The following is a 13363-nucleotide window of genomic DNA, read 5'->3' on the forward strand; positions in this document are numbered from 1 at the left end:
TGTAGGCAGTTCTGGTGCAGTATTGCTAGTTGTGGGCTGTGATGATGCTGCTATGCTACTCGTCCTGTTGCACACTTCACAGATGCGGCCAGGCTTGGAGTTCCAGTATGTGCAGTGCTGACAGTGCCAACCTTCATCAGGTTTCTACAGGAAAATATGAAGTTATTAACAAGAAACATACTACATAATGTTGAGATGTACAATTACAGAGCACATTGGGGTGTAAATCTACCAGTAAGAACAAACAGAATACTATGAATATTAATACTAGCCATCACATTCTCCATAATTTACTTAAATAAATAAAACTTTTAATTTGTAGTTTGTCTACTGGACTAGAAAGGCTTTCACAATACTTCCTAACAGCATCCTCTGAAGACGTCCATAAAGATGACTCTACTGACTACAGAACATTGCCTATTAAGTCTAAAAATCATCTAAGGACCCTTTTTTTCCACCAAGCAAGTAAAGTACAGTTTTGTACCTACCATAAATGTAGATGTTCAAGTGTTCACCCTGCTGTAGTCGTCACACTTGGGTTATCCTGTCGTCAGGCGGTCCTGCAGTCGGCCGGAATTCCAATGTCGTGGTCCGTCGGTTGCTGTCGCCTCATCCCTGACATCAGTGCACCAGGTGTATATATAATGCAACCAACGCCATTTTCTTCAGTTTTTCTTGCCCCAGATGTCAGGTGCCCCCAAAAAGGTGGTCAGAATTAGTACCAAATGGAGTGAACACTGCACAAACACAAAATCCCTTCAGCTATAAGCAAATACATCAGTAAGGCATAGAAGAGATTTAGCCAGTAGATCAGAGGGGATGGAGGGAGGGTAACCTGGACTGCAGCAGGGTGAACATTCAAACATCTACATTTATGGTAGGTACAAAACTGTACTATGTTCATTGTGTTATCCTGCTGCAGTCATCACACTTGGGTTGAATCCCAAAGCTAAGGTAGGGGGGAGGTATTATAGAGGGTTAGTGGAGGCAATAAGGCCCTGCAGAATTGCAGTGGCAAAGCCCGCCCTGGACTTAGAGTAAAGAGGTAAGTGATAGTGTTTGGTAAAGGTGTGTACAGAACTCCAAGTTGCAGCTTCTAAAATTTCCTTGGTTGGAACCCCCCTGAGAAAGGCTGTAGAGGTAGCTGTTGCCCTGGTAGAGTGGGATCTAATGGTAACAGGAACTGGTTTCCCATGATGGGTATAACAGAACCGTATGCAATGACCTATCCATTTAGAAATGGTTTGCTTAGATATAGCCTTCCCTTGAGAAGCTGTAGCATAGGATACAAAGAGCTGGTCAGTTTTTCTGAAAGCCTTAGTTTTGTCCAAGTAGTAACGAAGCTGCCTGTGAATGTCCAAGGAATGCAGGAGTCTCTCACCTTTGTTCTGTGGATTGGGGAAGAAGGTGGGTAGGTGGATGGTTTGATTTAAAGCTACACTGGAAACCACCTTAGGCATAAAGGAAGGATTAGTTTGTAGAGAAACTCTGTCTTGATGAAAAAAGAGGAAAGGTTCCACTGCCATTAGTGCCTGTAGTTCTGAGACTCTCCTAGCTGAAGTTATTGCTAGGAGCAGGGCAGTCTTCCATGATAGGAACTGAAGGTCTGCAGAGAAAGCTGGCTCAAAGGGAGGTAGCGTTAGTTTTTCCAGAACAAAGTTGAGGTCCCATGTTGGTGTAGGAGCTCTCCTGGGTGGTCTAATGTTTTTTGCCCCTCTGAGGAAATGCCTTAGAAGAGGATTTGAAAATAAAGGTGGATCCGTGTCATAGTGAGCTGAAATAGCTGAAACATGGATTTTAATTGAGGAAAAGGAAAGTCCTTTGTGCAACATATCAGCTAAATACTGTAGAATGTGAGGCATGTAAGGCTGAATTGTGTCTTCGCCTTTAGCTTGGTTCCAGGCACAAAACCTTTTCCATTTGTCCGAATAAGCCTTCCTGCTGCTTGGCCTCCTGGCTTCCAGAATAACATCCAGAACTGCTTGTGAAAGAGGAGCTGGTTGGATGTTTAGTCGATTTGCCATGCAGCCAGATTTGAAGTTTTGAGCTGGCTGTGAAGAATCTGTTTGTTTTGTTGTGTGAGCAAATGGGGTATTTGAGACAATATCCATGGTGGGCTATGAGCCATATTCTTCAATAGCGGGTACCAGTGATGGCGTGGCCAGTCTGGGGCTATGAGAATCAGTCGTGGTCTCTCCTTTTTGACCTTCAAAAGAACCTTTGTGAGGAGAGGTAATGGAGGGAAGGCATATGCTGTCAGGTTTTTCCAACTGAAAGAGAGCGTCCACTTTCCAAGCTTGATGGTGAAATGTCCTTGTACAAAATTTTGTCAGTTGGTAGTTTTGAGGACTGGCAAACAGGTCTATGTTTGGAAGGCCCCATTTTTGAGTTATCATTGCAAATATTTGTGGGTCTAGTTTCCACTCGTGGGGATCTTTGATGTTTCTGCTGAGGTCGTCTGCCAATGTGTTCTTCTGTCCTGGCAGGAATTGAGCTTGTAACTGGACTTGGTAGGCCAGAGCTGTGTTCCATAAGATCATTGCTTGCCTGCATAGAGGGTAGGAATGTGTGCCCCCTTGTTTGTTTATGTACCACATTACTGTGGTGTTGTCCATCTTTATTGCAAGTTGTCCTGGATGTAATAGATCCTTGAAGGCTGTCAGAGCTTTCTGTACAGCTAGCATCTCTTTTTAATTTATGTGCAGATTTCTTTGATCTGCAGTCCATAGGCCTTGAATGCATTGTCCTGCCATGTGTGCCCCCCAGGCGTAGTCTGAAGCATCTGTTGTGATACTTTGTCTGGCTGGGGGCAAGGTGAAAGGCTGACCCTTGTTGAGGTGACATGCCTGTGACCACTATAGAAATTCCTGTTGTAGGCAGGGAATGAGAGATATCATTGTGTCCAAGCTGTGGCTGTGTTGAGACCATACGCTTTTTAGGTACCACTGTAATTTCCTCATATGCAGCTTTGCAAATGGTATTATTAGTATGCAAGATGCCATGAAGCCCAAAGCCTGCAGAATTTTTCTTGCAGTTAATTGGGTCTTTGTTGCCATTGTCTTGAAATATTGAGTCAGTTGTAGTTGCTTGTCTAAGCCTTCTTGGCCGTTGTATTCAAGCTGGCACCCAGGAATGTCATTTTTTGTGAGGGTACTAGTTTTGACTTCTTTTCATTTACTGTGTACCCCAGACAGTTTAGTAGATGCTTCACAAAGGCCATATGATGTAAGAGAATGTCTTTGCTCTCTGCTTGGATGAGGCAGTCGTCCAGGTATGGATACATTTGAATTCCTCTTTGTCTGCAGTATGCAATTACTGGTGCAAGGCATTTTGTGAAAAATCTGGGCGCAGTAGATAAGCCAAAGGGCAGTGCAGAGAATTGGTAAAGGGTTGAACCTGCAATGAAACGGAGGTATCTTCTGCAACTTTGTCTGATAGGGACATGCAGGTATGCCTCCTTGAGGTCCAACGTTACTAGCCATGCTTCCTTGCCCAACATGGGAAGTAGCTGCTGTAGTGTTAGCATCTTGAATTTGGGAACTTGTAAGTGTTTAGAATTGAAAGGTCCAGAATTGGTCTCCAAGCATTGTCCTTTCTGGGCACTAGAAAGAGTCTTGAGTAAAATCCTTGGCCTTGCTCTCGAGTAGGTACCAGTTGAATGGCTCTCATGTCCATGAGAGCTGTAATTTGCTTTTGTGCCTCTGCCCATTGATTTTATGGCAGGTTTGGCATTCCTCTTTTCATTGGCAAGGAGTGAAAGTGGAATCTGTATCCTTGTAAAATTATGTCTAGGACCCATTTGTCCTTTGTGACAATGTGCCAGTTGTCTGCAAAAAGTGTGAGTTTTCCCCCCAAGGGAGCTGCCAAGAGAGTATTGCTTGGCCAGATGAGGTGCAAGTCATTGAGTTTGCCTTCTGGTGGATTGAGACCTGTCTTCTCCTCCATTCTGTGTTGTAGTGCCCCATTGACAAGGTTTATACTGGGCTTGTGGTTGTCCTCTGCCCCCTTGGGGGCCTGTATTTACCCCTCTGTGGTCTGTCAGTGGTTGGAAAGGACCAATTTTTTGTTGGCCAGTTTCTGCGGAAGCGAGGGGGTTGTACTTGTAGGAAATCTTTGACTGTCTGCATAGATTTTGCCTTATCTTCCATTTTCTTTAAAACTTCTTCTGCTTTAACTCCATAAAAAACATCCTGCTGTAAGGGAGCATCTAGTAGTTTTGCTTTAACATGATCAGGCAGAGTTTGTTCCTTTAACCAAGCATGCCTACGTATAACAGACCCAGTGACAGCTGCTCTGCAGGAGGCCTCCAAAGAATCAAACCCACATTGTAAGGTATGTTTGCCCACCTGCTCAGTGGCGTGCAACAGATCCTGTACTTCTTTCAATTCAGATTGTTGGGGGAGGGAGGTTATCCTTTGCTTTAACTGAGAGATTAGAAATTGCTGATACTTAAGCATATGAAATTGACAATTCAGTGCCCTCATAGCTAGTGTGGCTGAGGTGTAAACCTTTTTCCCCCACCTGTCTAGTGCTCTGGAATCCCTGTCAGAAGGTACTGGGTTTTTAGCCATAGAAGCCTTAGCCCCCTTGGGACCCTGGGATATAGTCTCTGGGTCAGCTACTGGGCTTTTGTAAAGAAATTTGTGGGAATCAGGCACTCTGTAGTATCTGTCAGGCTTAGCCAGGGCAGGAGGTAGAGAGTCTGGGTTGAAACTGGATTCTAAATAGACATCATCCACAATGTCCAAAACAGGTGGGATGGCAAGAGGTCTGTGTTGGAGGAGTAAAAGAAACTCTCTGAGCCTTTTCTTTGAATCAGAGTAGTCCTGACCTTCCCAGTGAAAATGTTCCCTCATAGTGTGTAAAGTTTCCCCAAAGGAGTAGTCTTCAGGAGGAGAAGCTGAGGGAATAGAGTCCTCAGCATCAGAATCTTCATAAGGAGAGAAGGAATAGTCTTGGTCTTCAGAGGAGTCCAAAGAAATGGACATATGCTCAGAGGAAGCAGAATCTTCCTCTTGTCTAGGCCTTTTGTCAGGAGGGAGCTGTGAACCCCTGATTAAAGAAATCAAATCTTCAGCCATTTTGAGCATCTGTTTCTTAGGCATAGGGCCTTGAACAGGAGACTGAAGCGCAGTCCTTTTAGATTTAGAAGGAGTCTTTGACTTAGAAAACGTTTTAATGATGAGAGTCGTCGGTCTGAAAACGCCTTCAGAAACCGATGGCGTTACTGTAGCACCAACTTCTTTAGAAGCAAAGTCATTGGAAGGACCTGAAGTAAAAGGCTGCGTCAGCCTGGTACATTCCGTCAAAATTTCCGTAGCGGTCTCGGGTTCCAGATCTGCGGTAGTCAGGGGCTGCGTCGGAGCCTCACTGAGAACCGGAGACCGGATCAGCAGAGGCCTCGGAATCTGGCTTAGGCCTGGGCTGTCGGTCCTTATCCCTGCGTTTTTTGTGCACGCCGGTAGTCGGTTGCTCCAACGGCATGGTGTAGTTAAATTTTCTACCAAAATAGTGTTGTGCGAAATCAAATCGTCTTTTAATAGTACGCTTATTAAACCTAGCACAAAACCGACAAGAAGTGACGTCGTGGTCTGGGCCTAGGCAAGGTATGCAGTAAGAATGAAAATCCTTATGAGGTATTTGCTTCCCACAAGAAATACAATTGTTAACTTTTTCTGACATCGGTCTGAGGCAAGAAAAGTTTCCCCAATGGGGTACTTACATTTATTGAAGACTTCGGTCTGAAATTCGAATTCGAAAATCTCAGGAGTCGGCCAACCGGCACGTGCGAACTGCTTCTGTTTCGGGCACCGCACGGCAAAAAAGACTGAAGAAAATGGCGTCGGTTGCATTATATATACCCCTGGCGCACTGACGTCAGGGATGAGGCGACAGCAACCGACGTCGGACCAAGACTTTGGAATTCCGGCCGACTGCGGGACCGCCTGACGACAGGATAACCCAAGTGTGATGACTGCAGCAGGGTAACACGATGAACATCAAGTGATGATAGCAGTATGAAAGTTATGTGCTTACATTAACGATAGATCCACTTTGTCTGATCGCCATCTGATTCCACCTCAGTACCTCAGATTGAGTTTGCCCCAATTAAAATAGTATATCCATATCTGTACATATACTGTATATGTGTATTAATCATATAATTATTGTTCAAGATTAAATCTAGACTACAGGGGAAAAAATGGCATGGTCGGGAGAGAGGCAGTAAGGATTGATAACGGACAGGTTATTCCACACTTGATCACCAGAAGCCCATTTGTGTCAATTTGGAAGGAGGCAGGTGGGAGGGACATTAAACTGGAAGAATATCAGACAATATGGAGCTATCGTTATGATAAGTACATACTTTTTGTAGCCAATGTTGTCTGTTTTCATTCGTTTCAACTATGGGACAGATTCCCAAGCAGACAGGCCAGGGTGGTATCAAGGAAGGACATTCCTGAGAATGGTGGAACCAAAGGAGGAACATGATCTAGATTTTTCATCTAGGTTGTAATGAGATAAAAAAGTATGAACTGTTGACCAAGTAGCTGCTGCACAGATATCATTAGGTGGCTACTGGAAAAAGATCTTGATGTGGCCACTGCCCTTATGGAATAAGTCTTATGTTTAGATTGTAAAGACAAGTCTTTTTTATTGTAAACAAAAGAAATGCAGTATGTTAACCATCTAGACAGAGTAACCTTAGCCACTGCTTTACCCAATGTAGGTTTTAGAAAACCACAAACAATTGGTCAAATTTTCTGAATGTTGATATTTTTGTGTATTTTGGGGACTCCAAAAGTGGCTGCAGTTAGAGGGGAAACTATACTAAGATAATTGAACTCATCTATACTTATTCTTCCATCTATAAACAAATCATTTAGTTGTATTCAAATTTGTTTATAATATTTGATCATAAGCTCTACTGACCTCATTCCTAGACAGTGGTTCATAGGTGTCTTCATGCAAGACATTAAACATCCTTTCGGTAGTACTGGCATTTGTCATTATCATCAACCCATCCCACATCCATATCTGACTTCATTAATCTCTTATGTCCTCAATACAAGTTCTTTCCACATGAGAAATATTGTATTCATACTTAATTTTAGCATTGTTAATCATATTGCGCAAATCAATTTCACATTTTTTTAAAGAGTTGTAGTAGAGGGTGGAGTGGGGTGGTTAAACACACTAGACACTCTAAAGTTACTGTTATCAGGTATGTCTTCAAACATTAAACTGAAATTCATTTTCCTAATAAAATGCTTCAGATCAATAATCCCATTGGCTATATTATCTTTATGAGATAAAACAAAAGACATACCTTTAGAAAATAAATTAACCAGTTTAGGAACAACAATGAAGTTAGTAAAATTGTAAACTTTAAGTCACCTTCTTGTTCTCAATTATATTACAACACAGTTCATTTTTGTGCGCCCAATTCATAAAAAGAGAATCCAGTGTTATCTCTTCCATCCTCAATGATCCCAACTCGACTGGCTGTGGAAGGTGGTGTTGGCGCCTCGGTTGCTCTGGCACTGGTTTATTTGGGAGGATGGTGATGGGTAGAAATCCTGCCATTGATTTGCTCTGCTCTTCTCCCTTATCTGCTCTGATCTTCTTAGCGGAAGAAATTCTAAAGGGTTATTCACTTCAATCTATGTCGTATTCCCCTGATTACTTTCTTTCATAAACCAACTGGAATAATCATTGAGATTATTTAGTTGATGCTAGTAGTGTACGGCCACGGTGGTGCAGCGGTTAGCTTAGCCGCCTCACAGCAAGAGGTTCTCTGGTTTAATCCTCAGCTGGAGTACCTTCTGTGCGGAGTCTGCATGTCCTCCCTGTGGTTGCGTGGGTTTCCTCCGGGTGCTCCGGTTTCCTCCCACATCTCAAAGACATGCTGTAGGTGGATTGGATACTCTAAATTGGCCCTAGGCATGAGTGCGTGCATTTATGTGCCTTCTGTGGAAGGTTGGGCCCGGTGGCTGTCAACTCGACACCGTAAAACTCCACTGCCAATCATGAGCGGACAGGTGATCCGCTGTGGTGACCCCTAACCGGGAAAAGCCGAAAGAAGAAGAAGAAGTAGCATACATTCTGTTGTCAGAAAAATGTCTTTCTACCCCAAGTCTGAGAACTAGCTGGACTAGGATATACTTTACCATTCTGGTAGTCGAACATATCACTTTCCATCTTCTTGATTGTTTTACTCCTTATACTCTATATTTGCTCATTGATATTTCTGAATATACAAAGGTGCTCGTATTTGACTTGTGCATATTGCAAGTCCTGCTTAAGGAAACTGTTGAGTATGTTTAAGTTGACAGGCAGCTGGTCAATCATTTTACTGTTATACTTAATTAAAAGTTCCACGTATTCGACTCCATGTCTGTCAAACTAGACCTTTAAACCTCTGTGCAGGGGTGAGTCCTTCTCAAGTCAGGTGGGATGAGCACCAACTGTGTAGTCCTTTATGGACTCTACTGGTGTGAATACATTCCATGAAGTAAGTGTTTTCTAACTGAAGTTTCTTACATTTTAAAAGTTTAAAGTTTATAGTCAAATTCTTCCAGTTTATCATTCAGTAAACCCTCACTTTGGTGAACTGTGGCTTAAAGTCAAAGTTGGATTGTAGCCACTCTCTCATCACTGGTATAGCATTAATGGAAGAATACAGTCTTCCTACAGTGGCACTGGCAGTTTCCTGGTTGTTGCAATACACATTACTGTAACATTGTTTCTTAATGCTTCCGAATAGATAACAAATTTAGTGGTACCTCTGTCAGGTTGTATATTAAGATGAGGAGAAACAGCATCCAGTCTCTGCGACAACTGTTGGATTAACAGTGTAAGGTTCCTAACCGTTTGATGCAAATCTGCCAGTTCAGATTCAAATAACATCAGAGAAGCTGCTTGCTTTCCTGTGGGCATGGTACCTTAAGAACAAACAAACTCAAAACAGACGTGAAAAAAACAAACTATGAAAAAAAAATGCAAAGAATACTAGAACCATGGACCGTATTACTCTCAGGAATATTTAATAAGTGCTTTTGTCTTTAAAATCTTAAGACTTCATCAGATAAAACCAAGATCCAAAAGATTTTAAATACATAATACCAAGTCACATGAAAATTAAAAACCCGCCAAACATCCACTTTTAAAGATGAAAGAACTTATTGAACATTCCTGAGATAAACAGGGTAGGTGGTTCTGGTATTCTTTGCATTTCTTTTCTCATACTTTGCTTTTTCACATCTTTTTTGGGTGTGTGAAAAGGTCTGGATAATGATCCAGCATCCATGGGAGATGCACTAGTACAGGCCACAGGAAGAGAACCATTTGTTGAAGTCAGAAGAGAGCAATGAGGATCACCTTGGCCTTGCACATTCTTGCTATCTGGATGAACTTATTTATCAAAAGCAATGGGTTACAGGCATAGGAGAGACCAGGGGCCAACTGTGTACTACAATATCCTTTAGCGACGGTCATTGCAGAAGGATCATGGCAAAGTAACTGCTTCATTTGTTGTTTAGGTAAGAAGCAAACAGGTCACAGCAAGGATGGACCCAGAGACTGAAAATCAAAGTTATCACTGTTGCATTGAGGGACCACTCATGAGGCATTAATATGGTCCTGCACAATCTGCCTGCCAGTACACTGGATGACCCTATGAAATGCGTTACAATTAGAAAGTGGTGAGAAGACATAACCCATCACCAAACTCTCATGGTCTCTCAACACAGTGGATAGGAGCATGTTCTTCCATGTCTGTTGACGTACCAAACTATCAACATATTGTCTGTCTGCACAGATATCACACCGTTGGGGAGGACATCCCGAAAAGCTTGCAGTACTAACAGAACTGCCCTCATCTCCAAGGCAGTGATGTGAAGGTTTACTTCTGCATGTCACCAAGTATCTTACACTGTATTCCCTTACATATGCCCCCACCCTAGAAAGGATGCATCCGTGCTCTCTACAGCCACAGGTTGATCCATAAGGAACAGACATCCTTCTGTCACTGAAAGGGATGGTATCCCCAGGATAGGTGCTGCCTGTAGATTTGAGCAAGACAAATTTGTGCACAAAGTGGATGACATATCTGGGACTATTGCACTGCTGGAGTCCACTGAGGCACTCTCTTGCAAAATCTGGCTAATGGAACCATAAGGATTATAGATGCCATTAGGCCCAGTAGATGGGGAATTAATCTCTCTGGAGGAGAAAAGTAGTGAAGAACCTGAGTGGTTGTGAGGCATAGGAAGAGCACCCTGGAGTGGGGAAGTCTGATGATCTGTAAACTTGAATCCAGGTGGCATCTGATAAAATCTATTTGTAGATTGACTGGGATCCCAAAGTTCTGCATAATATAACGCAGAAGATCCTGATGGTGCAATAACCGACCATAAGGGGTATCAGTTAGGAGCCAATCATTGAGATAAGGGAAGCCTTGGGTCCCTAGTAGGTGAAGACAACCTGCAATCATCTTGGTAAACACTCTGGGGGCTGTGGTGAGAATGAACAGCAGGGCACTGAACTGATAATGACTGACCCCGAGCTGGAAATAGAGGAACCTCCTCCAAGCCTTCTCTATCTTTATATGACAGTAGGTATCGAGATCTATGGAGCAAATTTAATCGTTCTTCCTCAGCAGAAGCAAAATGGACTGAAATGTGACTATCTGAAATTTTGTCTGTTTGACATATTGATTTAACTCATTGTTTCCTGCAAAATTATAGCCATCAGGAAAGAAGAGATCCTGTACATTCTGTATGAGTACACTCATCTTTAGAGGATACTTTCCTGTACTCTTGAAATGAGTATACTTGTCTCTGTTTTCAAAGTCAAATTTCTGATGTCCTGACAGAGATACATATGTAGAACTAAGGTAGCAAGGTGGCATCTACAAGTTGACATGATGTGCTAAGCATTAAAGTAGAATGGTTAGTGTTGGATGTACAGAGCTGACTTTATAAAGGAGTGTTTACAAAAAGTTATGTAAAATAGGACATATTTCTATACTTACAGTAATAATTAAAAAACAGAGTATGATACTGTCATGTTGAGTGTGGTGTACTCAAGCAGTGGGAGATATAGGGTTATCCTGCCATCAGGTGGTCCCGTAGTCGGCCTGAATTCCAAAGCCTTGGTCTGGTGTCGGTTGTCGTCGCTTCTTCCCTGACGTCAGTGCGGCAGGGGTATAAAAGAGGCAGCCAACGCCATTTTCTTCAGTTTTTCTTGCCCCAGAAGTCAGGTGCCCCAAACTAAGAAGGCAAAATAAGAAGCTTGCAAAACATACCTTAGTGCAAAACAATAGTACTAGTTGTAAGCAAATACACCATATAGACATGCATCCCAAAGGTTGATGTACATGGAGGTATAAGAAAAGCCTTGTTAGGTAGAGGGGATGGAGGGAGGGTAATCTGGACTGCAGCAGCATAACCACTCGAACATCTACATTTATGGTAGGTACAAAACTGTACTATGTTCATCGTGCTATGCTGCTGCAGTCATCACACTTAGGTAGAGTCCCAAAGCTATGGTTGGGTGGTAGAAGCTAAACTGGGTTAGGTGCAGCTAAGATGCCCTGCAGAACTGCAGTGGAAAACCCAGCTCTGGTTTTTGAGTATAGAGGAAGGTGGTAATGCTTGGTGAAGGTGTGCACTGAACTCCAGGTAGCTGCCTCCAGAATGTCCTTTGTTGGGACTCCTCGGAGGAAGGCTGCTGAGGTTGCTGCAGCCCTGGTAGAGTGAGACCTAATATTAGCATGCACTGCTTTCCCATGGTGTGATTAGCAAAAGCAGATACAATGCGCTATCCACTTGGAGATGGTCTGTTTTGAAATGACCTTGCCTTCTGAACCTGGTGCATAGGATACAAGGAGTTGACCAGATTTTCTGAAGGCCTTTGTCTTGTCCAAATAGTAACGTAACTGTCTGTGAATGTCCAAAGAGTGAAGGAGTCTTTCTCCTTTATTCTGTGGGTTTGGATAGAAGGTGGGCAAGTGTATGGTCTGATTGAGAGCCACACTGGATACTACCTTTGGCATGAAGGAAGGGTTGGTGCGTAAAGATACTCGGTCCTGATGGAAAATGAGGAAAGATTCCACTGCCATGAGTGCCTGCAGTTCTGAGACCTGTGTGCTGAGGTGATAGCCAGCAGCAGGGCTGTTTTCCATGACAAGTATTGAAGCTCTGCTGAGAAGGCTGGTTCGAAAGGAGGAAGTGTTAACTTTTCCAGCACAAAGTTTAGGTCTCAAGTTGAGGTTGGTGATTTTCTGGGGGGGGTCTTATATTTTTTGCCCCTCTGAGAAACTGCCTTAATAAAGGATGAGAGAAGATGGGAGGAACCACATCATATTGAGCTGAAATGGCTGAAGCATGGATCTTTATAGATGAGAAAGAAAGGCCTTTGTGCAGCAGCTCAGTCAAATATTGGAGAATATTAGGAATATTTGGGATGGCAGGATTTAGGCTTCTGGCCTGGCTCCATACACAAAATCTTTTCCATTTATCTGAGTAAGTTTTTCTGGTGCTGGGCCTCCTGGCCTCCAAAATGACATTCTGGACGTCCTTTGAGAGAAGTGTTGTTTGATAATTTAAGGTATTTTCCATGCAGCTAGATTTAAGGTCCTTAGTTGACTGTGAAGGATCTGAGAGATTTGTTGGGTTAACAGCAGAGGGAATTGAGGCAAGATCCAAGGAGGGCTGCAAGTCAGGTTTCGTAGTAGTGGGTACCAGTGCTTACGTGGCCAGTCCAAAGCAATGAGGATCATCTGTGGTCTCTCTGATCTGACTTTCAGTAATACCTTGGTCATTAGAGGCAGAGGTGGAAAGGCATAGACTGACAATGTTGCCCAATTGAATGATAGGGCATCCACTTTCCAGGCCTGGGGATGATAAGTCCTTGTGCAAAATTTTTGCAGCTGGCAATTGTTGGTTGAGGCAAACAGATCTATGTCTGGTGTTCCCCATCTTTGATTTATCATTGAGAATACTTGTGGATGTAGTCTCCACTCATGAGGGTCTGTCAAATTTATGCTTAATTCATCTGCCAGAATGTTTTCCTTTCCTGGCAGAAATTGTGCTTGCAGTTGTACTTGGCAAGTTAATGCTGTGTTCAACAAGGCCATTGCCTGTCTGCATAGTGGGTAGGAGTGCGTTCCTCCTTGCTTGTTTATGTACCACATAACTGTGGTGTTGTCCGTCCTTATTAGAAGTTGTCCTGGATGCAAGAGGTCTTTGAAGGCTGTTAGTGCATTTTCTACAGCTAGCATCTCCTTTTGATTGATGTGTAGTTGCCTTTGGTTTGTAGTCCATTTGCCCTGTACGCATTGTCCTGCCATGTGTGCACC

At 43.1% G+C, this 13363-nt stretch overlaps 1 protein-coding gene across 2 annotated transcripts in view; it reads right to left on the reverse strand.

The window, feature by feature from the left end:
- The window catches only part of RNF31 (ring finger protein 31), a 1258066-nt gene that overhangs the window by 814928 nt on the left and 429775 nt on the right, over positions 1 to 13363 (reverse strand). For both annotated transcript variants that reach the window (XM_044058825.1, XM_044058826.1), the window contains exon 9: positions 1 to 144. This exon is cut by the window's left edge and continues 183 nt beyond it. In XM_044058825.1, the coding sequence (XP_043914760.1) occupies positions 1 to 144 (144 nt within the window). The remainder of the gene's footprint in view (positions 145 to 13363) is intronic.

Source organism: Protopterus annectens, chromosome 16.part0 (genome assembly GCF_019279795.1).
Source record: "Protopterus annectens isolate FY-2018-M chromosome 16.part0, PAN1.0, whole genome shotgun sequence".
Lineage (NCBI taxonomy): Eukaryota > Metazoa > Chordata > Ceratodontiformes > Protopteridae > Protopterus > Protopterus annectens.